Source organism: Rhinolophus ferrumequinum, chromosome 11 (genome assembly GCF_004115265.2).
Source record: "Rhinolophus ferrumequinum isolate MPI-CBG mRhiFer1 chromosome 11, mRhiFer1_v1.p, whole genome shotgun sequence".
Taxonomy (NCBI): Eukaryota; Metazoa; Chordata; class Mammalia; order Chiroptera; family Rhinolophidae; genus Rhinolophus; species Rhinolophus ferrumequinum.
In genome coordinates this window covers 42,714,263-42,740,445 of record NC_046294.1, presented here as the reverse complement: position 1 = coordinate 42,740,445, position 26,183 = coordinate 42,714,263, and the positions used below count along the sequence as shown (strand labels likewise).

Below are 26,183 nucleotides of genomic sequence, written 5' to 3'. Positions count from 1 at the left end.
TGGGGACTTTTCGGGGTTTTGTCTGGTCTCCTCAGTGATCTCGTCCCTGGGGTAGGACCAGGACGCCCTTTTTCACTGAGCGGCGCCAGCTGGAGCCAGGCAGGCTGCTCACCCCGACTCTCATATTTTCCCTTGGGATAGGGAGACTCTTGTTTAGGGAGTAGGAGAGCACCGAAAATGGCCCGAGCATGCCTGGGGAACACTAGGGGGCTGCGGGGTGGCGTTTACCATCCTGGCCAGGGCAGAAAGCAGGGAATTCCCACCGGCAAGTATGGGCAGACCCACCGACCCCGCGATTCCATCCCAGCGCGCGGCTCCAGGCAGGCGCTGAGTGGGCGGGGCCTGGCGGGGCGGAGCCTGTCGAGGTCAGGTGACTGCGCGGCGGGCTGCGGAGGCCCAAGGGTGTCCGACGCGCTGAGAGAGGCTGGCGGGACAGTCGGGGTTACAGGGCCGCGGCCATGGGGGTCTTGAAAGACGAGCTGCTCAAGGCTATCTGGCACGCCTTCACCGCACTGGACTTGGACCACAGCGGCAAGGTCTCCAAGTCCCAGCTCAAGGTGGGCGCCCCCGCCGGGGTCTCGTACCCCGGGCCTCCCCGGCGCGCGCTCCGCGGGGTGGAAGCGGGACCCATCGCGCGGTCACTACAAGGTGGGGCGGGCCGGAATGCGGCCCGGCGGCCTGCTCTGGGCGGAGCGGGCAGAGACCGGGGTTTGGCACTTTTTGGTTCCCACTTACCCTCGGGCCAGTGTGTAGTTCCCCTCAGCGTTTCCCATGAGCTGGGGAAGGCGGCGGTGGGGTCTTTGAGCGGCGAGCGGGACTCGCTGTTGGCGCGGGGGCCCCAGAAAGTTTCAGACTCGGGGAGGGCAGTGGGAGACCCTCTTAGACAACCTACCCAGAGTTGTCTAAGAGGTACCCCTAATTTTGTACCCCTAAGTTTAAAATTGTACCCTAATTTTGGGAGAGGAAGGGACTTGCCAGAGGTCACTGGGCAGAGCCCTTTTCAGTGCACGCTTTACACTGCGTCAGTCCTCAAACCGGCCAGCTGCACCCGAAGCAACCGGGCAGTTCAGAGAAGGGAGAAGTGCCCCAGAGCCCATCCTCCAACGGCCTCCTCCTTTGGGGGCTTTGGCGGTGGGGGAAACTGTGATTTGTGACGACTTCCCCACCTAGTGTCCTCAGGTCTGGAACTACTCGAAGGCGTGTCGTGTCCCGCAGGGACCTTACTCCCGGGCCAGGAGCACTGATCTCTCTGGCACCCTGTAAAAGCGACTGCTTTTGCAGAGTCTTTACTGTGACTGCCAAAGATCCCATCATTAACTGAGAGTATAAGAAATAAATAAAGGAATGCTTGTAAATTGAGTAACCCCAAGCAGGGGAAGTGGCACTTAGCCAGGAGCAATTGGCAGCTTCGTGAAAGTATAAAATATGGAAACAGACAAGAAGAGCCATTCACAGGCATTTTCAAATATACACATTTTGGATCTGAATGGTTTTCTTAGCCTCTTCTGGGAATTAGTTTCTGAAGATTGGGTTTGCTTTGTATATTTTGTGCAGTAATCAGGAGGTTCTTATGAGTAGTGGCTTTTATGCCAGTAGGATTTAGCATTCCCTCTGTCTTTCTTTGGCACTCCTCCTTTTCCCATTTATAAAATCATAGTCTGGAAAGGTCCACGGAAATCATCCACTTAATCTTTATTTTACTTTATTTTTTTATTTTTAACACACAGTAAAAGTGACCTTTTTGGTGGACATTTTATGAATTTTAACACATATATAGGTTTTGTATAACTACTACCAATATCACGTTTCCATCAGTTCTGTTTTCCTAAAAAACTCCCTCTTAGCTGCCTCCTTACCCTCAACTGTGGGCAATCAATGATCTGTTCTTAATTGCTATAATTTTATCTTTTCCACAGTGTCACATAAATGGAGTCATACAGTATGTAACCTCTTGACACTGGCTTCTTTTATTCAACATAATGCCTTAGAGATTCATCTGTGTTGTGTGTATCAATAATTCTTTTATTGCTAAGTAATATTCCATTGTATGGATGTAGCATAGTTAATACGGTCACCCTTGAAGAACATTTGTATTATTACCAGTTTTCTGCGATTATAAATAGAGCTTCATTTTACTTTTAATTCACCTATACTACTATATTTAAAGTGGGTTTCTTGTAGATAGTATATAGTTGGGTCTTGTTTTTTAATCCATTCTGACAATCTCTGTCTTTTAATTGGTGTGTTTAGACCATTTACATTTAGTGTAATTATTGATATGGTTAGAGTTAAGGCTACTATTTTTTATTTGGTTTCTGTTCGTTTTCTTTCTATTTTTGTTCCTCTGTTTCTTCTTTCCTTCTTTTAGATTATTTGAATATGTTTTAGTATTCCATTTTAATACTGAGGTTTTTTTTTACTATATTTGTATAGTTTTTTTTAATGGTTGCGCTATGGATTATAATATATATAATCCGTATATAACTTTTAACAGTAAACTTAGAATTAATATTTTACGACTTTAAGAGGAATGTAGAAACCTTGTCACCATATAGGTCCCTTTAACCTGCCTGCTTTATGTTGTTATTATCATATTGATTAATTTTCATACATTTAAAACCCTATCAGACAATGTTAAATTTTTGCTTTCAGCCATCATCTTTATTTTAAAGATCTCTCAAGAGAAGAATAGTATCCCCCCTCCCCCAAGATACTCCCAAATTACGCCTTAATTTTATAGATAAGGTAGATGAAGCTTCTGAGATGTTTGGTGACTTGCCAAAAGTCATAGTTGTAAGTAGTAGCTAAATCTAGAACAAAGATTTTCAAACTTTTGAGCCAGTGTTTTCTATTTGATTGCATAAATGAGATGTTTTCTATTAATTTTGTTGCACTCCATTCAAAACTGTCCTTGTGGCTGCTAATAGAAAAAGTGTTTAGAGGATTCTTGACTGCAGCTTGGCAGGAAGTATTAAAATCCCAGTTCGTAGCATTCACCCACAAGATGTTGATAATGCAACTGTGCAATGTATTTTGTCTCTCCCTTACCTAGTTTATTGAGAGACTTTGGGTTGATTCAGTTTTGTTCATCTTGCTAGTGTTTCTGGAATTGAAAATACTAAAAAATATTTTCTATTTAGGTCTTTATCTTTTGTTTTGACTCTGAAGTTTGATGTTCATTAATCTATTGGAGTAGGGTTTTTGCCTTAATTTGTTCATTCATTTGTTCATTTGTGTGTTTACTCTGTGTAGAGTACCAAGATAATTTTGTAACAAGATTAGTATTTTTAGGCCCTTAAGAGTTAATATCTCCTGGGAGGATACGTCATGCACAGAGAAGCCCCCCTTATCCGTGGTTTCACTTTCCATGGTTTCAGTTACAGGTGGTCAACCATTGTCCAAAAATATTAAATGGAAAATTCCAGAAATAATTCGTAAGTTTTAATTTGTGTGCCATTTTGAGCAGTGTGATGAAATCTGATGCAGTGTTTTCTCCCAGTTCCACCCCATCTGTTTGTCCAGCGTATCCACAATTTATACGCTACCCACTTGTTAATCACTTAGTAGTTGTCTTGGTTATCAGATCAGTTATTGAGAGAGAGACTACATTCACATAACTTTTATTACAGTATATTATTATAAATGTTCTATTTTATTATTAGTTATTATTGTTTTACTGTGGCTAATTTATAAATTAAACTTTATCATGGGTATGTACATATAGGAGAAACATAGTATATATAGGGTTTGGTACTATTCGCAGTTTCCGGCATCCACTGGGGGTCTTGGATTGTATCCCCCATGGATACCGGGGGACTACTGTAATTGTTTTATTAAATAGTAGACTAAAAATTAAGTATCCAAAACTGAGGGTTAAAATTTATCACTTTGGAAACTATATGGACATTCTAAAATATTTTTGACACTTGTCTTTTTGAATTACCTTTACAATTTTTGACACATTGAATGGATGCATTCACTATGTAATGGAGACTTAATGTGTTAGATACCGTACCAAGTGCTAAGAGTGATAATGGTAGTAAAGGTCGGGGAAAAAGAAACAAATATGAATCTTTACCTTCAAAGAGTTTAAATTTTGGTAGGCAAATAAAGAGAATAATCAACCATTAGAGAAGGCACTCACTCTGTGTGTGTATATAAAATATTATGTTATTCAGACAATTACCCTATCTTTAAGAACTGTAAATCTGTTGGTAGAGATAAGATATACAGAAATATTATTGGATAGAAGATGTTGAGTGTGACAGGATAAAGGACCATGAGATTTTGGAGAAACAATTACTTTTTACTGGTGGGATTATTGCATGAAAAAAATTTTTGAAATGAACTCTGAAGAAAGCTAGGATGTGATTATGTAGTAATGGGGAGGATTAAGCCCATTCTTTTCATTCATTCATTGAACGGATATTTATTGACTGCTGTTAGCTCTAAGACATCCCTGTGAACTATTGCAACAGACAGGAATTAATCAAGCATTTGTGGGGACTTTTCTGTGTAACTTTTCTTGACTGGAGTATAGAATATGAGTGGGTATGTGTTCTGTGTATGTATAAAAGAGAGTTATTGCTGGTGATAAAGCTCTAGAAATAGATTGGGTTAATGGCTTTCAGTGCCAGGCTAGTTAGGTAGATGCGACAGGGCCTCCAAGTTTCTGAGAGGTGCTGGCCATGATCAGAACTGCGCTTGAGGAAGTCACTTGGGCAGTAACATACATACTGGGATTGGAGTAGATTGGGTAGATTGGAATTAGGAAACTATCCCAGTAGTCCTGATGAGAGGTGATGGAGGGTAGAGGTGGTGAGGATGGACCAGGGGGAAATGGTGGGTGAAGGAGCTTTGCTGTCCACAGGCCAGGACCCATGACTGGGTGTGAAGAGAAATGGAAAGGATAGAGTTAGAAATGTCTCACATTTCAACTGTGGATAACCAATGGTTAGTAGTGGTTTTTAATAGAAACAGTAAAGTTATGAGAAGAAACTGTTCAGAGAAGAAACAGTAGTTAGCTTTGAACATGTAGAGGTTTGTTTTATTTTGTTTTGAGGTCCTTGAGGGATGGATGTTTAGCTAGAGATAATGCCCTCGGGAAGTGTGGGGCTGTTGGTACAGGATCTGGTTGTTGGAGCTTGAAAAAAGAAGAGAAGAGATTCATTGATAGCATTGGGGAATGGTTACAGTAGGTGGTAAGAGGAAGAATAGAAGGTAGGGAACCAGAAATGAGAGATAAGAACACTTTGGGGCAACCCTGGAGCTGAGGGAGAAGAGAGTTTCAAGGAAGACATGGTCTCTTATCTGTGAGAGTTAATTTATTATTATTATTAACAAATATTTTAGAGATTATAAAGTAATGAGATTGATTCTTCCTTGCCATAATTTATAAATGACATATTTCTTTAAAGAAAACTTGTGAAAAATTTGGAGTATTGGCATCATCTTGGAAATAAATTTATTTTTTCTAAGGAGATTAATTGCTCCTAAAATTTGCAGTACAGTACTCATTTAGATAAATGTGTTTGGGTCACTCTTATAATCAGATATTTTATTTGAGGGTCCCCAGTTTAATACCAACAAAAACTTATTTTTTATACCTAATTTTTATTATTAACTAATAGTATATTTTTAAGTAAAACAAGAATTACTATATAAATAAATTTTGAAACTTAAACCCCCCCAAAATTAACATATTATTTTGCTGTTGCAAACGTGGACTTTCATTAAACTTATCAATAAGATAAAAATATAGTACAATTTAAAAACCACATGTGACTTACATAAGCTACTATAGAAGCTGATGGTGGGTTGTCCTCTAGTGATAGCGATGGTCCCTTGTTAAAACAACTAGGTATGAGGTCATTGTAGGTCAATATCTTTTTCATCTTTCTTAAAGTACTCCCCTCCCAAAAAACAAAAGCAGGAAATGCCTCTGCTTCACTTTCCTCACCTCCATTCTTTCTCCCTCTTCCTCCCACATTCCCTGTGATCTCATTGGGGTTTTCCCTGGCAATCTGTGCCCCCTTTGCAGGGGACCTCTGTCTCTGGCTCCAGTTGTTGCACTGCTGGCTCCCCACCTGAGTTGCAGCGGCATAAGTCTTCACTCACACACTCAGCCCATGCACCCCACAGAAATCGTCAGCTACATTAGCTTAATTTGCAATTGGATTGTTGGAAGGCAACTCATTTTTGTATTGTCATATTGATTTGGTGTTACTCCATTGTTTTAGGCTGGAATACAGAGGGATACTAAACTAAGTTCTTGTTTCAAGATAAGCTTTTTCTGATTGTGGAGAGATCTAGGTTTCAGCTGCTGAAGTAGATAGCATTAGGCTAATGGTGGGGGAAGAAATCCTCAGAAACACGTTCTCTACTTGCTTTTAAATTTGTATTCATGAATAGTCCTTCCTTAGAACAAACTGTATAGTTTAAGACTTTATTATTTGTTTTGAATGCAGTTTTGGTATACTCTATGATAACTGACGGCAGATTAAAAACTACAAATAGTGATTGATGGAAACTTTAAAAAATATCGCCAGGAAGGTGCTAGGTACCTGTAGGTAGCTAAGTAAATGTCATTGCTTTGAATGTTAGAAAAATTTTGTTAATCAACTTTTTCTTGGTTTGTTTTGGTGTTTGTGCCTTTCTTTTGTCTCTATTTTTTTTAATGAGGGACATTTGTGTGTGGATTCCATATTTTAGGAAACCTTATTAATATGCCATCTAAAACAGACATTGTTACTTTTAGTTTATGATGTAAATTTGCAGAAGTCATAATGGAACTAGGTATAGGGCATATTATTTGAAGTAGAAGCAATAATTATTTTTTTCTCCACTGATGTTTAAAATTATCTTCAAATTATTTAGAATTTCAGTGGTCTTGCTAAAGAATAATAAATCTCCAGTGTTACTTAGGAATATATAACAATTCCAAGAAGATGAAGGCTATTTAAACAAATATACATCAAAAAGAAACTTTGTGACCGCCATCTTCCAGTAATGCCATCTTCCAGTAATTCGTCAAAATGACCAACACAGAGGGAAACAGGAGAGGCATCCGCTATATGTTCTCTAGGACTTTTAGAAAACATGGAGTTGTTCCTTTGGCCGCATACATTTGAATCTACAAGAAAGGTGATATTGTAGACATCAAGGGAATGGGCACTGTTCAAAAAAGAATGCCCCACAAATGTTACCATGGCAAACTGGGAAGGGTCTACAATGTTACCCAGCGTGCGGTTGGCATTGTTGTAAACAAACAAGTCAAGGGCAAGATTCTTGCCAAGCGAATTAATGTTCGTATTGAGCATATTAAGCACTCTAAGAGCCGAGAAAGCTTCCTGAAACGGGTGAAGGAAAATGATCAGAAAAAGAAGGAAGCCAAAGAGAAAGGTGCCTGGGTTCAACTGAAACGCCAGCCTGCCCCACCCAGAGAAGCACACTTTGTGAGAACCAGTGGAAAGGAGCCTGAGCTGCTGGTGCCCATTCCCTATGAATTCATGGCACAAGTGTAAAAAAATAAAAGACCTCTTTAAAAATATTTCTCTTAATTGAGGAGTGTGGCGTCCCCTCCCCCAAAGAAATATTTAAAGAAAACTTTTGTGTCCTGAAAAAATAAAAAAGGAAACTTTGAATAGTTTATATATATCTACGTGGTATAAAGTTCATAAAATTCAAAAGGACATTCACAAAAGTGAGAAGTAAGTTTCCTCCAACCCCTGGAGCATGCTAGTTCCCTGCCCTGGAGGTAACCATTATTACTAGTTTCTTATATTCCTTCCAGAGATCAAAATGTACCTTAAAATTAATACTTTTATTGTTATAGTTAAGTGTTGCTCTCCTAAATATAGCAAAATCTAGTGATATTTTTGCAACCTCTATTATAGCTTTACTTTGCAATTATGGTTGCAGTGTGAATTACATGTCAGTGCTGAAATGTCTTGAAATAAGCTTATTTGCTCCGCACTTTTATTTCGTTGTTTTTAGAAACAGAGGGTTTTGTTTTGTTTTAAGTTGTGTCCTTTTGACGTAAAAGACTGTACAACTAGTGAGGATCTAAATGAAAAAAAATTTTTTAGGAACAACGTGTAGTTTGAGTCTTTATTCATTTCTCAATGATAGATTTTTAACTAAGTTTTTTATTTTTTGCCTTGCAGTTGGTTTATGTTTCTTATGAATAATGTGTGTTTTGTTCTTATGTAGGCATTTAGCCTCAAAATGTATTAACTTTGCTGGTTACAAAAGCAATTGAGCCACGCAGTTGAAAATATAAAGGGAGCAAGTTGCAGTAAAGGGCTTTTATTGGGTGAAACTCAATGTAAAAGATATGGTTGGGAATGTAGTGAATAATATGGTAATAACTGTGTATAGTGCCAGGTGGGTACTAGACTATCAGGGGGTCACTTCATAAATTATATAAATGTCTAATCACTATGCTGTATACCTGAAACTAATATAAAATAATGTTGAATGTCAACTGTAATTGAAAATGAAAAAAAGATAAGGTTAATTCTTGTGAAGTTGGAATGTATAGTATTCCCTCCCTAATCTTTAGTGATTTGATTCATGTAAACCCCTGTGGTAAAAATTGTTTCTGTTGAGGAACTAAAAATCTAATTAAAAAAATGAGGTTAGGGTATCGGAGTCATGAGTGAGCCTATAGAAGTCTTTGTAAATATATATGTATATATTTCACCAAAATAAAACAGTAAAGACAGCTCTCTAAATAAAAAACATATAAGAGACATTTAAAAATCTTAAAATGGTAATAATGGATTCTGGGTTATTTCCCTTCTCTATTTCTTACTTGCTAGAAACTTGACGTGGGATAGCTTGGAAATTTTTGTTTTTTTTTTGAAATACGTGGAAACTTTTGCTTTACTGAAGGTAATATGCAAACTGTGAGGCACTTTTTGTGTGTGTGAGGCTCTCGATCTTAACAGCCAGCACATTTCTAACCTTATGACTCAGAGCTCTTAACCTTCCTGATCCCTGTTTTGTATTTCCTTTGGGGTCTCACCACAGTCCCAGAGGCACATAGTAGCTGGAAGCGAGAGACGGAAGAGGCTTTGTGTGACCTTTTCTCACTGTTTGTCCTCACAGAGTAGGTATTTCTCATTCCCTCTCCACAAGAGGGTTATTATAGTGCCCTCGGTGATAATTAGCACATGGGAACCCAGGTACTCTGACTGCCTCTTCCGTCTTGCTTTCCTGTGTTCCTCTTCCCATTCTACGACATAAGCTGAAGGTAGCCCTTTGCCTCAGCTTCAAAGCTTCACTTCATAAGTCTATTTCTGCTCTGCTTTCTGCTTTATTTTCTTCTTCTTATTCTACTTTAAGGTTGTTTCCTTTTTTTTACTCAAAATCTGTGTCTGCTTGAAACTGTAATTCCCAGCAATTAATTACTTAATTGTAGAAATGTATTTAGGAGTAAATCTTCATATAGTCCAGTTTCATAAAAGGAGATCTTGCAATTAGGGAGAGATTTCTGCAATATTAGAAGAACTAATTTTTTTCATCCTAGGACTCTTTTATATCTTTGCTTCTTTGGGAGTAATAATTAGCTTTATGACTATGTTTGATTTGGGCCAGTACAGTGGTATATGTGTGTATATATACCAGCCAGAAGAAGTAACACCAGTTAAGGATACAAGTTCTGCTCAGATGGACAACTGGCCAGATGGTTGAAGGTACCATATTTCACTGGGTAGACAGCTCTGGGAGGATGGCACACTCTTTCCTTACCAGGGAACAAATTGCCATTTCTTTCAGTTCATAGGGTGATGGATGTCTCAGCCAGATGGTTGTTAACCTGGAATTGAGAGCAGGAGCTGGTGGCCAGGAGCCTTAACTCTCAATGACTTTCTTCAGGGATGATTTGAGAAAGCGCTGTTAGCTAATGGTGCACCACTGTTAGTAGGTGGTACTAGATTGGAATTCTGAGATTCTTTACCTGGGTGACTTTGGGATATTTGCTTAAGATTATCTGTTAAATGGGAATAAGAGGACATTTAACAACAAGAAAAAAAATACAACATTGTTCCTTACCTTGATGAGTGTGTGGTTTAGTAAAGAAGATAATACATGAAATGATTATAATAAGACAACATAAAAGCAAGTTCTAGAGAGTGTGGAAAATGAGTGCTCTAAGCCATGCAGTCCAGTAATGTTATCCATTAGCCACATTTGGCTATTAAGTATTGAAAAGTGGCTAATCCAAATTAAGGTTGTGCTGTAAATATAAAATACACACTGGATTTTAGAGATTTAGTACAAGGAAAGAATGTAAGATGTCTATTTAATAATTTTAAAATATTGATTATATGTTGAAGTTATAATATTTTAGATATGTATTATTAAAATTAGTTTTACCTGTTTCCTTTTACTTTATTATTATTTTTTAATTTAATTTTTAAAATTTTATTGGGGAATATTGAGGGACAGTGTGTTTCTCCAGGGAGATGTCCTTCAATCTAGTTGTGGAGGGCGCAGCTCAGCTCCAAGTCCAGTTGCCGTTTCTAGTTGCAGGGGCCGCAGCCCACCATCCCATACGGGAATTGAACCGGCAACCTTGTTGTTGAGAGCTTGCGCTGTAACCATCTGAGCCATCTGGCCGCCCCTTCTTTTACTTTTTAAAAATGTGGCTATTAAAAATGTTAAATTCTATATGGGGTTTGCATCATATTTCTGTCAGACAGAGCTGCTGTAGAAGTTCAAAGGAAACAGAAAGAGATGCAGACAGTTGGAGACAAGGAAAGTTTCATGGAGGAGCTAGAACAGCAGCTGTTTCTGGTGGGAATGGGACAGTTCTCATGTCCATTATAGTCACAGAAAGATGGCAGGTATGGTGGTGGTATTGTAGATAAGAGCAAAAACCCAAACTTGGGGTATTTGTGAACGGTAAGGAAATACTCTGGGTGGAGTAGGATGTTTGTTTTGAGGCATAGTGGAAAATGAGGATTTAAAGGGAGGTGGGGTTACATTATACATGTTTTTGTTCTTGCACAGAATAAATGGTTAATATTCATTTGTTGACTCTATTAGAATGAGTAGTTCAGAACTGATCCTGTAAAGAGGGGAAGTTAATAAAACTTTCTGGGTAGATATATGATAGAGTTTTGAGATTATTCTGATAATGTGGGTATGATGATTAGAGGTGAGAGGCTGGAGATGGGGACCCCAATTGGGGGGCTGCTATGAAAGCTGATGAGTCAGTTGATTAGTCCTGGATGGGGATGATGGTAGTGGGAATCAAAACAGATATGTTTCCTAGCCTTCTAGAGCTTAAAGTCTTGTGAGTGATACAGACCAGCAAATGGGCAGTTCACATATAGTGAGATAAAGAAAGTACACAGTGCTGGGGACGGCAGAGGAAGGGGGCCTACCTGGCCTGCAGTGAGAATTAGAAGAGGTAGGTCAGAGAATGCTTCTAGAGGAAGAGACATTTGTCGCTGACCTTAAGGGATGTGTGAAACTCCTCTATGAGAATATCTATAATGAAAGATTTGGGAGGTAAATCTTTTGGAGGAACAGGAGAAAGTGTCCGGAGAGAGAGCACTGGTTGGGGAGTCCGGAGACCTGTCTCTGCTCCCGTTAGATGTGTGGCCGTGGGAAGTCATTTCTCCTTACTGGGCTTCAGTTTCCTCATTTGTAAAATGTGGAGTAGAGGATAAGATCTTCCAGGTTTAGCCTTCTAATTGAACTTTGTTAGCCTGGTGTGTTTACCCCGGTCACATCCTGGTGAGTGGTTGCTCCTCAGCAGCTCTTTGTTAGGACCTCAGAGGGGAGAACGGGCTCACTGCTGTTGGCCCCCAGCCCTTGTTCCCCAGCTGCACATTCTCTGGTCAGCCTGAAGCCGACAGAGCAGCTCACTCAGTGCAGACAGGAGGTGGCATAGGGGGGCTGACTTAGATCTGGAAATAAGACAAACTGGAAGTCAAAGAGGTACAAGAACAGAAGAGTGCATAGTTTTGTTGTTAAGGGAAAGATGATACCAGAGCCAGAATCAGGGCGGGAAACCTGTTTTTGGGAGAAAAGTTCTCTTTTGGATTTTTTGGATGTGAGGCAAATTTGGCATAGAAATCTCTAGTATTAGTTAGTGATATAAACCAGAGCTCATCTGAGAGGTCAAAACCAGAGAGAGACCTGAGAGTCATTAGAGTAGAGGTGACTTAATGTTGTCAGAATAAAAGTACTTTTTAAGAAAAGAATAAAGAGAACGAAGAACTAGGGCTCAAAAACTGAGCTTTGGGAAATGTCCAGAGTGGGAGAATGAGGGGTGAGGGAGGTGATCCCATAAAGGCACCTTGGTAGAGGAAAGAGAAGAACTTAGAAAATAGTATGTCATGGGACCAAGAGAAGTCTAAGAGGCGGGGCTGATCCACACTGCCGAATGCCAGACCTGGGAAAGGGACTTGTGGAGAAGGTGTCTGTCCCAGGTTGGGTCCTCAAGGGAGCAGATGCTGAGAGAGTCAGAAGTACAAGGGTTATTGGGGAGAAACCCTATGGAAAAAAAGGAAAGAAGAAGCAGGATTAGGAAAAGGAGCTGTCAAACCATGATATGAACTTGACAAAACTTGTAGTGCTGGAGCAAAGATGGCAGGTTAGAGGACTCCCACGTTGGGGAGAAATGACACTACCACGTTGCTCAGTCATTGGCTGAGGTGAACCCTGCAGGTACTAATACTGGCGGCTCTCAGCTAACCACAGTCCTTGTAGCTGGGCAGCAGTTCCTTTCTTGAGGAGGGATCTGGGTGGTACATCTCTGTGTCTGCCACAGAATTAAACCTTTTGAAAAAGAAATTTCAAGAGATTGCTAGGGATAGAGCCGTATTATAGGGACCATAGGAGTCAGAGTGGTCAGAAGGTGGGGTAGCAGAGGTAAACCTCACATCAGTCATCATTATCAGCACCTTGGGCGTACACTCGGGCTTCAGAGAAGAGTGGACTACGAAACTGAACTCCTAATTTGTCTTCTATGGAATTCTCTCTCACATACTTCTTAATTCTTACTACATCCTTTCCTCAAAAATCTCTTTTTGAATTTTGAGGAACTGGACTCCTTTACTAGCTCTCAGGCCTGATGAGTTATGCCTGCTAGTTCTGGTGGTGTTAATAACTAATGGAGGCATTGTTTTTTACTCCAAAAGTGATCTGAATTAGAGAGTCCAATTAAACAAAAATTCTTTCCAGAAAGCATATGCTGGTAGTATAGTGAAATAAATTCAAAGACACAGATCTAGATATAGATGATAGGAAATAAAAATTAAAAAAACAAGATTCTCAAATGGGATTCATTTAGCTAACATTTGTTGAACATCAGACATTTTCATCAGGCACTTGATTGATTAGGTTTTGGTGTATTGCACAGCTGGATAAATATAAACCCTCTCTTTAAGGAACTTACAGTAGTAAGTAGTAAATAGTAGGAGAGAGCGATACACAGAAGCTTACTGGAGTTAAATCTTCTTACAAATGCTTTATCTTCTTAAATACATTTGTCTAGCATGAGGCTGGAATCTAAGGGGGCTGTCCCAAATTGGGAAATTTTGTCGCCCATGGTGTGGTTTCTTCAAAAGGCATGGCAAAGCGTAGTTCTTGGATGACCCAAGTGAATTAATTCCATCAACTTTATAGTCGTGATCTCTTCATATTTTGTAATTGTATTGGTGCTCTCTAGCTGGAACCCCTAGGCATATTTAATTTAAAAATTTTCCATAAATATAAAAGCTGTACTTTTTCTTACTATACAGATAATCCCTAGAATATTCAAACAATACATATAGAGGCAAAGGTAAAAGTACCCAAAATCCACCACCAAAGGCATATTAACTTTTCAGTGAGTATCTTTCTAACGTCTTTCTGTCTCTCTCCCCTCCTCCTTTCTCCCTCTACCTCCCTCGCCCCCTACGTGCACATATGTGCAGGCACACACGTGCATATACTCGTGTACATACATACACATCCCATTTTATGTAAATGGGATCATATTTCACATGCTTTTGTAACCTATTTTTTTTTTTTACCATCTTAACCATTTTTAAAATTTTAATTAAATTTATTGGGGTAACGTTGGTTAATAAAATATGAGTTTAGGTGCACAACTTTATAATACACCAATGTATACTCCTTTGTGTGCTCACCACCCAAAGTCTAGTCTCCTTTTGTCATCATATATTTGACCCCCTTCATCCTCTTCGTCCTCCCCCCACCTTTTTCCCCTCTGGTAACCAGCGTTCAGTTGTCTGTGTCTATGAGTTTGTTTGCTTTGTTTGCTCATTTGTTGCTTTTTGTTTTTCATGTCCCACATATGAGTGACAGCATGTAGTTCTCGTCCTTTTCATCTGACTTATTTCACTTAGCATTATACTCTCAAGATCCATCCATGTTGTCGCAAAAATGGCAATATTTCATTTTTGATAGCTGAGTAGTAGTCCCTTGTATATATGTACCACATTTTCTTTATCCAATCATCGGTTGAAGGACACTTCTGTTGTTTCCATGTGTTGGCTATTGTGACTAGTGCTACAGTGAACAAGGGATACATATATCTTTACGAATAAGTTTTTTCAAATTTTTTGGGGTATATACCCAAAAGAGGGATTGCTGAGTCATGTGGTATCTCTATTTTTAAGTTTTTTTTTTTTTTAAAGTTACTCAGATATGCCTCAAATTTTAATAAGATCCCCTATACACACATTTATTTGCTACTGAAAATTGAAACAGCACATCAAAAAAATTTGCTACAAATCAAAACTTTGAAAACCAGAGCATCTAATGCACCCTGCCTTAATCAAGCTCTTAATCAAACCACCCAATGTCTTCTTTTTCACATTCTTTCCACACAAAAGTTACTTGCTTCTAATTCTTGATATTGGGTTTCATCTTACTGACTTCAGGCTTCCAAAATACACAGGCAATACTCAAGACTTACTAGTGCTTCTTTAGGTCAAATAAAAAAGTGGAACTGAAGTATATTGAAGTCATTCAAATGCAAACTACATAGATTCCTTAGAAGTTACTGGTATCCAAATAGACAGGAAAAAATGCAAGAAAAAAGACATCACAGAATTTATATCTTAGGTTATCAAAATATTGGTATAGTCTGTCCTAGCATAGAACAGCTTTTCCTAGCTGCTGCATAATGATCCTAAAATTACTAGCAAGAAATAAAACAGTACCAGAATAAGGTACTGTTGGCTAAATGGACTCCATGTCATCATTATTCTCCATGCTAATATTATCAGAAGGATCTCCATGATATAGGCAATAATGACAGCTACATCTAAATCTTCTGAATCGTGATTCAATCTCAATTTTCCTTTCCTGTGGGTCTTTTTGAAGCAGAGACAGGGTACGGTATCTAATAACTTGTAACATCCTTTGCATCCTTTCTTTCCGAGCAGTTGCCAGTGTCCTTACTCCACGTCTCCTCCTGTAGACTATGCCTTGACCCAGCCCCAGTCCAAGCCCCTGTAAGTTTTTTTCTCTGTCCTGCTGTTGGGGTGAACATTCTGGTAGAAGGGAAGGGAATTTGGTACTAGGGCTGAGAGTCAAGTTACTAAGGTTCTTTGCTAGTACTTCTGAGACAGCTTGAGAGCTAGCTGAATCTTCTTCACTGGGCATCTGAGGAGACTCTGGGGTGGAGGTTCGGTTAAGCTTCATTGGGGAGTCCATTGGAAGTCTAGTCACAGCTTGAAGCTCCTCCAAGATCCCCCAGAGGGTTCGAGCGGAAGGTGACACTCAAAACTCTGAAGTTGCTACAAAGTAGCCTGGAAAGAACTCTATAGCCCAGAATTAGCGAGAAAAACCCCAATTCCAACGAAACGTGGTGAAAGAAAGAGCTAACCTCTATTTTTAAGTTTTTGAGGAACCTCCATACTGTCTTCTATAGCGGCTGTACCAATCTACAGTCCCACCAGCAGTGTATGAGGGTTCCCTTTTTTTCACATCCTCTTCAACACTTATTATTTCTTGTCTTATTGATAACAGTCATTCTAACAGTTGCGAGGTGGTATCTTATTGTGGTTTTGATTTGTGTTTCCCGTATAAATAGTGAAGTTGAGCATCTTTTCATATGTATCTGTTGGCTGTATGTCTTCCTTGGAAAAGTATTTATTCAGGTCCTCTGCCCATTTTTAAGTTGGATTATTTGTTTCTTTTGGTGTTGCATTGTATGAGTTCTTTTTTTAAATTTTGTAGGAGTTCTTTGTATATTTTGGATATTGTATATTTTTGGATACCCCCTTATCAGAGGTATTGTTTGCCTATTTCATTGGTTGCCTTTTTGTGTAACTTATTTTCTTAAACAGTATGGTAGGGTCATCTTTCCATATCAATGTGCATGGATACAGACACCATCCTTTCTAATGGCTATGAACTATTTCACTGTGTCGATGCATCAGGGTTATTTAACCACTTTCCTATGCATAGATATTTAAGGTGTTTTGATGTTTTCAGCTGGGGATGCTGCTAAACATCCTGCAACACATAAGATACCTCCTCGTGCTCCCCAAACAAAGGATTACTTGGCTCAGAATGTCAGTGGTGTTGGAGAGAACCTGTTCTATACCTTCTCCAGTGTTGGGTGCTGGCAATCTTTACTCCCCTCTATCTGTTCAAACACCAGGTATTGTTACTCAGGCAAAAAGTAATACCTCTTTTAATTTGCATTATTTTTGTTACTAGTGAGGTTAAATGTCTTTTCCGATATTTATTAGTCATTTGTTTCTTTTGTGAATTTTCTGTTCATGTCCGTTGTCCATTTTAAATTAGGTGTTCATCTTTTACTTAATAATTTCTAAGAGTAATTTGAATATTGGACCTATTAGTCTTTTTTGTTTGCTTATGATGTCTCTTTTTAAAGGGAAATTTAAAAAATTTTAATGTGGTCAAATTTGCCAATATTTTATGTTTGATTTCTGAAGAGGGCTAAGTTAATGAATTATCCAAGATAACTTATTAAAGATGGTTCACTTAGAATGTAACCCAATGGCATATACTGTTGTTTAGTGGCATATATTTTATGGACAACATCACAACAGATGGTTTTGAGTTAAATATCCTGCTTAATCTGTCCATCCGTGTTACGCCCCTTCTGAGTTCTCCCTTAGCACTAGCCTAGGCACTATGAAGGGTACAGAAGAAAAGGATTAGGCAGCGTTTCGTCCCTCACTGAGCTGCAATTAGGTATTTGAGACACCACTAGTGTATGAAACAGAATTCATTTAAGTGCTGAATAGGAGTTCAGTAGACAGACAAGGTCAGTGAAGGTTTCCCAGAGTTTATGAAGAATGAACCCACCTTAAGGGATGTGACTAGGCAGGAGGGAATGTTTCCAGGATAGGGCATCATTGTGGGACAGGCCATTAGGAGACCTGGGTTCTCGTCCCTGCTTTGGTACTAATCAGTGTGTGACTTAGGCTCCAGTCCTTTTATCTGTGACTTAAGGGGACAGGAGTAAGCTTTTCCTAAGATTGTTGTCATTATTAAAGTATTACTAAATTACATTATTAAAGTTTTACTGTTTCCTGAAAATTTTTGGAAAGAATTCATTCAGCATTTAATGAAAGCCTTCTGCATTCTGGGTAGCATGCTAGGTGCTGTGGGAGTGCAAGGATGGGTAAGACATAGGCCTTTCTTTCAGAAATAGTCAATCTTATGGGAGAGAAAAATCGTGTGTGGTAGTTAGTAAAAGATAAGAAATGCAGAAAGCCTGGGAAATAGTCGGGAAAGAGCATCTCGATTTGGGGTGGTGGAAGCTTCAGAAAGGGGTGGCATTTAGTAGGTAGAAAGGAGGTAGGGGTGGTTGGAGCAAAGGCCTGGAGGAGGAAGGGGCTGGTACAGGGTTTGTTTGGGGTACAGCGAGTAAACTTGTTTGGCTGGATTTGTATGGATGGTGCAGAGGGGTGGGACAAAATAAGGCCAGAAAGATAAAGTAGGGGCTGGCTTGTTGAGTGAGTTAAATATGGAGCTCAGATACATACTTGGTTTTTACTTCTGTGTGCTTTTGATGAATTTTAGACAAGGGGATAATGTGATACAAGCAGCTCTTGAAGATGAATTTGGTAAGTGTCTAGGATGGGATTGATTGCATTCCCACAGCACCTAGCATGCATCAACGATGACTTTGAGATTTCTGAGGCTGCATATATAATAAAGATAATGTAAGAGAAAGCAAGCAAAACTTAAGCAGTGACAAGCAGGATGAAAGGATATTGTCAGGAAAGGGAAAATGACTCCATGTAGTAAGGGGCAGGACTTCTATTTAGACAATGCTCTTAAGGCAGGGCATAGCACTTGTAGGAAATTGGTCATTCTGGTTCATTGTTACGAAGAGTTTTCTGGTAATTTGCCATTAGCTTGAAATTTTATAAATCAGACAGGAATTTTCATGTTTTAAAAACAGTTTGCCCATTATGAATTATAATTCTATAATTGTGTCCGTTCAGATAAGCTTATTGGAGTAGAGATCTCCACCCCTCCACCCCCCTTTTTTTTCAGTGTTGAATTTTGCCCATTACGCACATCCTGTAAAGGGAAACTGTGTGACTGGGGGGGCACATTTCAGAGAACCTTTATAATCTCTACATCTTTGGGAGGGAGGAAGATAAACATTATGCACTAGTGTGTTAAAACACTGTTGGTCGTTCCTCACCCTTGATTTCATTTTCATGGTAGTTGGAGCAAAATGCTTAAAAAGGGTGAGTGGCAAACCACTGAACAGGAACAGACCACACGAGCAGGGCTCATGCAGTTAATTAGTCAGCTCTGTCAGCAGAGGCCCTGTAGGGCAATAGCATGCAGCTGCGAAGGAACCGGAGCGATGGATTTCTGGATTTCTGGCGTGGTTATGGATCTTTTACTGTAGTAACAATACTTGATTCTCCAAATCAGGGGCATGAGAGCAAAGCTGCTTAGTAGTCATGTCAGTGATAAAAGAACGGCCTTTGGAGGAGCAGGCACTTGAAGTGGGGTAAATTCAGCTTTTGGAAGAAACTTGCAAGCACTGTGATTAGAGTGCTTCAGGGGCAGTCCTTTTACAAATCAAGAATGCGTAGTTCTCTTTCCTCCTGATCTCCTTTCCAGCTTCCTCATCTGGAGAGGAGGCCAGTGCCTCTTGGAACAGTTTCTCCCAAAGGTGGGTGCTGGGAGATGGGGGCTCCCAGAGAGGGAATGGTCCCAGATTTCTAGGTATGTGTAGTTCTTTACCACTGGATTTAACTTGGCTCTGCTAAGTAGCTCTGGCCGTCTTGTTGGGTCTCCTGGAGAACCGACTGGGTGGGGTTGTGCGAGCACCAGGCCATCATTGCACCTTAGCAACAGCAAGAAGCACTTCTGTATAGGAAGGGCTATCTTTCCAGAAGGAGAGGGGAGGTGGCACGGAGTGGAAGGGCCCTAGAGCACAAGATTTAGTCTGGTCTAGTCTAGTTCTTGTCCCAGTTTCACTGCAGACAACTCTTTGCTTCGGGGCACATCTCCTAATCTGTCAAATAGCAATAATACTCTCTCAGGGGCAAGACTCAGACCAACTCATGGATGACGTGTCTACTCTAAAAACCATCAACTGCTGTATAAACTTATGGAGCGTTTACTTCTTGTTACTAGTTTATATTCTGACCTTCGAGATTTGATTTCTTTGTACGTTTCACTTTTTATACAAGAAAATCTTGAGATACTGTTTAGGCTTTTAAAAAATTGCTGATAAAATTTTTTAAAGATAGCACACAAGTTTTTCTCTTTTAGTAACAAAACCTTTTCAATTATCTATTATTTAGTTTGTTATTTTGTTTGAAGAAGACTTCCTTCTTCTAGGCCTTACTAACACTGAAAAAAGCTAAATTTCTGATCTAGATGATAGTTCTTTTGTTGAATTCATGAAACGAATTTGGGTTGACAGTTAAGGATTGGGCTTTAAAAACTTTTTTTTAGAGACAAGTCCAGCTCCCCATTTTGCAGTGAGGATACTGAGACTAAGTGAGTAAGTAGCAAAATATTAAAATATGTAAAAAGGGAAAATGGCAACCACTGAACAGAAACAGACCACACGAGCCCGGCCGGCACCCAGGTCTCCTTGTCTGAGTTCTTGTCACCCTAATGTGCTGTCTGCCTCACAATTTGCTTAACTAAAGGTGGTTAAGAAAATCATTACTGAATTCAGCTATCCCTATATTTAACAAAAGTACTGTTTAATTGTCCAAGGCTGAAGTCTAGAGTTCAAATCCAAATCTTCTTCAGTGGCATCAGCAAATCGAATTAAGCATCTATACATACAAAGAACATTTGACTTTAGAGAACTGAAAACCTAATGTTCCTTATTACTAGAGAGTGTTGAACTAGGGATTACAAAACCTGAATTCTGGTCTCAGTTCTGCTAAGCAACCTTAGTCAAGAAAAACAAATTTAATCTCTTTGAGCCACTCACTACTCACCATCTGTAAGAGGAGAAGAAAAACAATATGGTGTCCAAGGGGCCAGGACTTGAAGTTGGAGGATCTATGAAACCCCACAGCAGAGAGAGGGTTGGGCATGGGAAAGATTCATGTCTCCTTTTTTATACCCTGAGGATTTTTGCATTAATTAACTACTTTCTCATGTTATTCCCCTATCTGGTAAGCCTTTCAATTTTCCCAAAAGCTTTTCCTACTCAAAAGCTCTTCTTATTTTAAGGTCCAGGTTACTTTTCACTTCCTCTCCCAAGTCACTGTTGCACACACTATTTCTCCTTTCTGAACTCATTTATTGCCCTTATATCGCATTCATCCGTTAATCATGGTACATTGCTGTGGAATATGCCTTCTTTTTATACCTCATCTCTAGGGAGTAGGTTAATGTAGAAGACAAAGTATAGACTTTGAAGATAAACAGATTTAGCTGTGTGATCTTAGACTGGCCACTTTTAAAAACAGATACATTTTTAAATAGGTAGTACATTTTTGAATAGGGAATTTCTTTTTTCCAAAACAATAAAAAGGGAAGTTACAGTGAAAAGTTGCCTTCTCCTGGTCTAGTATCAAACTAGTCTTTCCCCCACTGTTAGTTTCTTATATGTCCTCTTGGAGTTTCTTACTTTTTGTCTTCCCTTTTCTTTTACATAAAATATGGCACACTATAAATAGTCTCAGGGCTGTTGCTGTTATCACTGAATTTATCTTAGAGATCTTTTCATATCAATATACAGTGAGCTTCCTCGTTCTTAGCATTTTATGAATGGATCATAATTTAACCAGTGGTGGGAAATTTTTACTTGAGTAAAGTCCAAAGTGATTTTAAAATTTGAATGACTTTTGATCCTTATCTAAGAGATATGTTATTTCTCTAAAACTTATATTTCTGTAGTACGTTGCAATTTTTAAGCACTTTACATTCTTAGAGTTAATCCTCACAAAACCTCTTCGGGGGTAGCTAATTACTCTTTAGGTTTTACTAGGTAAATAAGAGAAAGGAAGTACCTATGTAGGATTTTTCTGACTGTGGTGGACCATTCTTCAACAAAAGCTCCACCATGCTCTTTTCATGTGCTCTACTACTGGCAAATAGAGAGTTTGCTCGAGAAACACAGCCTGCTTTGTAGGGGCTGATAAAAGTCTTCATTACTTCATTTATAACCACTTGTGAATTTACTTCCTTTACTTTACTTACTTCCTTAAAACTAGTAGAGCATGTAGAAAAGGATCTCCACATAAATGAAGCTTTGAGAAACAAAATAAATGTAGAAAGAAGATATGCAAATGTTCTTTTTATAGATTCAATTTTTTTTAATTTTAAAAAATCCTAACTGAAATATGTGTATGCAGAAAAAAATGACTTGCTTAATAGAATTGAAAGTCTTCATTGAGATGAATGGCTCTTAAAGTGATTAAATGGGTAGGACTGAGAAAAATAGGAAATATTTTAACCTGGGACTTAACATTTAATAAGATTCTCTGTTAAAGGAAGTGCAACCTTAGCTGTGTAATTTGACCTGTTTAGAATGCACAAATGAAATGGAAGACATTTAAGTTTTATTTTTAAATTTTAATGTGAAACAAGATTAGTACTGCGATGGCCCAGACTGCTAATTTAACTGCCTGACTGTTAAAGTATGCACTTAGATTATTGCCAGGACCAGTAACCCTTTATATATGGAATGCTAATTTTCTACAAAATATTTCAACCATTTTGGTAACTCCTAAGATATTTTTGCTACTGATTTTTCTCATTTATAAACTGGGCCCTTGATTTCTTTCTCTTTTTACATTTATGCTCTTTTATACTTACGCTGAAAATAGCCTATCATGGTAGAATTTTAGAGATTTTTGGGCACTTAGAGATTACTAATTAATACTTGGTATATTTGCATATTCATTTGGTCCTTTTTCTTAAACAAATAAGGAAACTGAAGCCCAGAGAGGTTGTAATTGGCCCAGATCAGGCACCTTGCCCGGAAACCCCGGCTGCAGCCACCTAGTACCTAGTGCTTTTATAGCGCTAATTGACTGATACTACTCTACTTGGGAAGAAGTTTAATTTTGAACATACTCTCTTGCTCCTCCCCTTTTTCTTTCTAACGTGTGCCAATTAATAAAAGACTACAAGGAGTATTAATAGTCACAGATCTTGCATGGAGCTTGGCTCATTGTAGGCATGTAAGAGAGACTTGTTTGAAGTGAACCAAAACTGAGGAGGGAATGAGAGACATTCATGGGTAACCACTGGGGAACTGGCCGCTGAGCCATACTCACCCCATATTTGCTAGTTTATTCTCCAGTTTGCTCTCCCCAGGGTAGCCAGTTGTGTTCAGATGGTCAAAGTGCCATGTGCTGGTTAGTGGATGCTTTTAAACCACCTTCTTTCCCCCGTAGGTCCTTTCGCATAACCTGTGCACCGTGCTGAAGGTTCCACACGACCCCGTTGCCCTTGAAGAGCACTTCAGGGACGATGATGAGGGGCCTGTCTCCAATCAGGGCTACATGCCGTATTTAAACAAATTCATTTTGGAAAAGGTATGATTCTAACCTCTTGCTCACAGCATTGTTTGATTTGCACGTTTCAACTGCGCTCCAGAGTCCCTGGTTGGTGAGAGTTCACTATGGAGTTCACTGTGGTGTGAAGCATCAAGTGGGGTGATTCAAAAAGAAAAGAAGGAATGAGGAACCGACTATTTCTCCCTCTTCTCCACTGTTTCTAAAACTTGTTTTGATATTTTCCCAACTTGTTCATTTTTTTAATAAGAATTGTATTTTGTATTAATCTGTACCTTTTTTCTCTCGAGGTGTTTTTTTCTCTTTTTAAATTTTGATTTCCCCATGTACTGGCAATGATTGTTAAAGCATGGGTATGATGGGATAAAACGTGAATACTAAAGGGATGTTAATTATCTTTACTAAATAGATATTACACAGCAAAGGTTTCATCGTAGACTTTTCAGAGTACCACTTGGATGCTTCCTCTGGATGTTATGAGTAAAGATGCTGCAAAAAACCTATTATGTGTATGGAAGCCAAATATAACCTATCGGCACTGGTTGTCATGTTCAGTTTCTTCCGTGGTTTGGATAATTAAAAATTGACACAATTAAGTGTTGAATTTAAGGTACTTTTATTTCTTTTTTAGGAGAAAATAATTTAAGCTGATGGCACATTTAAGTAATTTAAAAATTGGTGATTAAAAAATTATGAAAGGTAGCTCATGCTTGTTTTTAAATAGGCAATTCATACAGAAATTTATGAAATAAAAAGTGAAATAAAAAGTGAAATTTGTGAAATAAAAAGTGAAATTTTATTTTATGAAATAAAAAGTAGCACATGCTTGTTTTTAAATAGGCAATTCATACAGAAATTTATGAAATCAAAAGTGAATTTTTTTTACCCTTTTTAGTCTGACTCTCTAAGAGTAATCACTGTTAACAGTTTGGTAAATATCTTTGCAGACCTTTCCGATATACATGCAAACACATACCTACACAATATACAATGTTTTGTTCCCATGTAAATAAGATCGTGTGTAGGTGTGTATGTATAAGTTGAAGTATTCTATCAACTTTTTTTTATTAAACTGAACAATATTTTAGTATCATTTTCCGTATCATGTGTATTTAGTTTAGGTATGAAAGTAAGCATATATTCACATGAAGGGTTGGGAATTCCTGCTTTTTCATATTTATAACACTAAGCGTGGAAGTTTTTTAGATATATGAGTATTTCACAAATGCCATTCAAAAAGTGACAGTGATAATATTTTTAAATTAAAAATAAAATGCATTTAAACAGCTCTATTTTCCCATCACCTAAATACCATGACTGTTTACATATTTTTTTCCTATGGCTCCTTTGGGTTTTTATTGCTTTTTATGTGTATAAATTCTTTTTTAGTTTAGTATTTTTTTATAATAAAGTACAGTAATTAAAATTTATAATAATAATTTGTTAGTAGTGTGGAAAATGCTAAATGTAGGTCAGGATTCTTTTAAAAAATTACATTACATTTTTCAGAAATTTTGTAGCAAAGATTATCAAAATTACAGTGTGTTCCTTTATGTAGTATTCTTTGTACCTGTGTCTGTTATTCCATGTCAGTCTCACAGTTTTCTGCTCTTTACTGTGTGTGTGTTTTATATATATGTTATATATGTTTTTAAAGTGTTTCCCTTGCAGAGATGATAATATTACCTTAATCATGCTTTAATTAGGAAAAAAAAGAGAAACCACACTATAATGAAATGTGAGATTTAATCAGACTCACAAAAGCCACATGTTGTATGATTTCATTTATGTGAAATGTCCCAAGTAGGCAAATACATAGATATGCAAAGTAGCTTAGTAGTTACCTGAGGTTGGGGGAGATAGGAATGCTGAGTGACTACCAATGAGTATGTGGTTTCTTTTTGGGGTGATGAAAATGTTCTAGAGTTATACAGTGATGATGGTTGCAAAACCTTGTGAATATCTAAAAAAAACTACTATATCATATACTATAAAGAGTGAATTTTATTATATGTGAATTATATCTCAATAAAAAATTTAATCAAATTGTATAGTGATGCTGTACTATTTTCTGGAGCTTTTAAAATAAATATTTTTGATTATTTTTTCAGTTACAGTTGATATTCAGTATTATTTTATATTAGTTTCTGATATACAGCATAGTGGTTTGACATTTATACAGAGGATGCCAAAAAACATGTATACATATTTTAAGAAAGGAAAACACTGTATTAAAATTGTAATACTCAATATATACTGATAACAAAAGATGAATGCAAGTCACATTTGACTTCCGCAATTACAAGAGGTGCTCAAAGTGGTTACCATTAGCGTGATTTTAATACAGTTTTTTCCTTTCTTAAAATGTGTATACATTTTTTTGGCACCCTCTGTGTAATTTATGCAATGATCCCCCTGATTAGTACCCCCCTGGCACTATACATAGTAGTTGCAACATTATTGACTATATTCTCTATGCTGTACTTTACAGCCCCGTGATTATTTTGTAACTACCAATTTGTATTTCTTAATCCCTTCATCTTTTTCATCCAGCTCCCCAACCCATTCCACCCCCCCCCCCCCAACCATCAGTTTATTGAGATTTTTTTTTGTTTTTTAAATGATATTTTTATAATGTAATTCCTTTTTTTTTTTTTTTTAAAGATTTTATTGGGGAAGGGGAACAGGACTTTATTGGGGAACAGTGTGTATTTTTCCAGGATTTTTTCCAAGTTGTCCTTTCAATCTTAGTTGTGGAGGGTGCTATTCAGCTTCAAGTTGTCCTTTCAGTCTTAGTTGTGGAGGGTGCAGCTCAGCTCCAGGTCCAGTTGCCATTGCTAGTTGGAGGGGGCGCAGCCCACCATCCCTTGCGGGAAGTGGAACTAGCAACCTTGTGGTTGAGAGGACGCGCTCCAACCAACTGAGCCATCTGGGAACTCAGTGGCAGCTCAGCTCAAGGTGCCGTGTTCAATCGTTTGTTGCAGGGAGCGCTGCCCACCATCCCTTGCCGGGAATCGAACCTGGCAACCTTGTGGTTGAGAGCCCACTGGCCCATGTGGGAATTGAACCGGCAGCCTTCGGAGAAAGGAGCACGGAGCTCCAACCGCCTGAGCCACCGGGCCGGCCCTTATTGAGCTTTTTTGACTGCTGTTCTATTCATTGATCAGGTAGCTCATTTATGTAGTATTTTGTGTTATATATAAATATCATACT

The 26,183-nt window shown here is 38.5% G+C and overlaps 1 protein-coding gene and 1 pseudogene across 1 annotated transcript in view; both read left to right on the top strand.

Annotated features, from left to right (window-relative positions):
* Positions 1–385: 385 nt before the first annotated feature.
* Positions 386–26,183, top strand: part of SWAP70 (switching B cell complex subunit SWAP70) — a 70,067-nt gene continuing 44,269 nt past the window's right edge. Inside the window, exons 1-2 of the mRNA XM_033121051.1 lie at positions 386–557; positions 22,851–22,991. Of these exons, the coding sequence (XP_032976942.1) occupies positions 459–557; positions 22,851–22,991 (240 nt within the window). The 5' untranslated portion in view covers positions 386–458. The remainder of the gene's footprint in view (positions 558–22,850; positions 22,992–26,183) is intronic.
* On the top strand, positions 7,032–7,508 carry LOC117030818 (60S ribosomal protein L21-like; annotated as a pseudogene).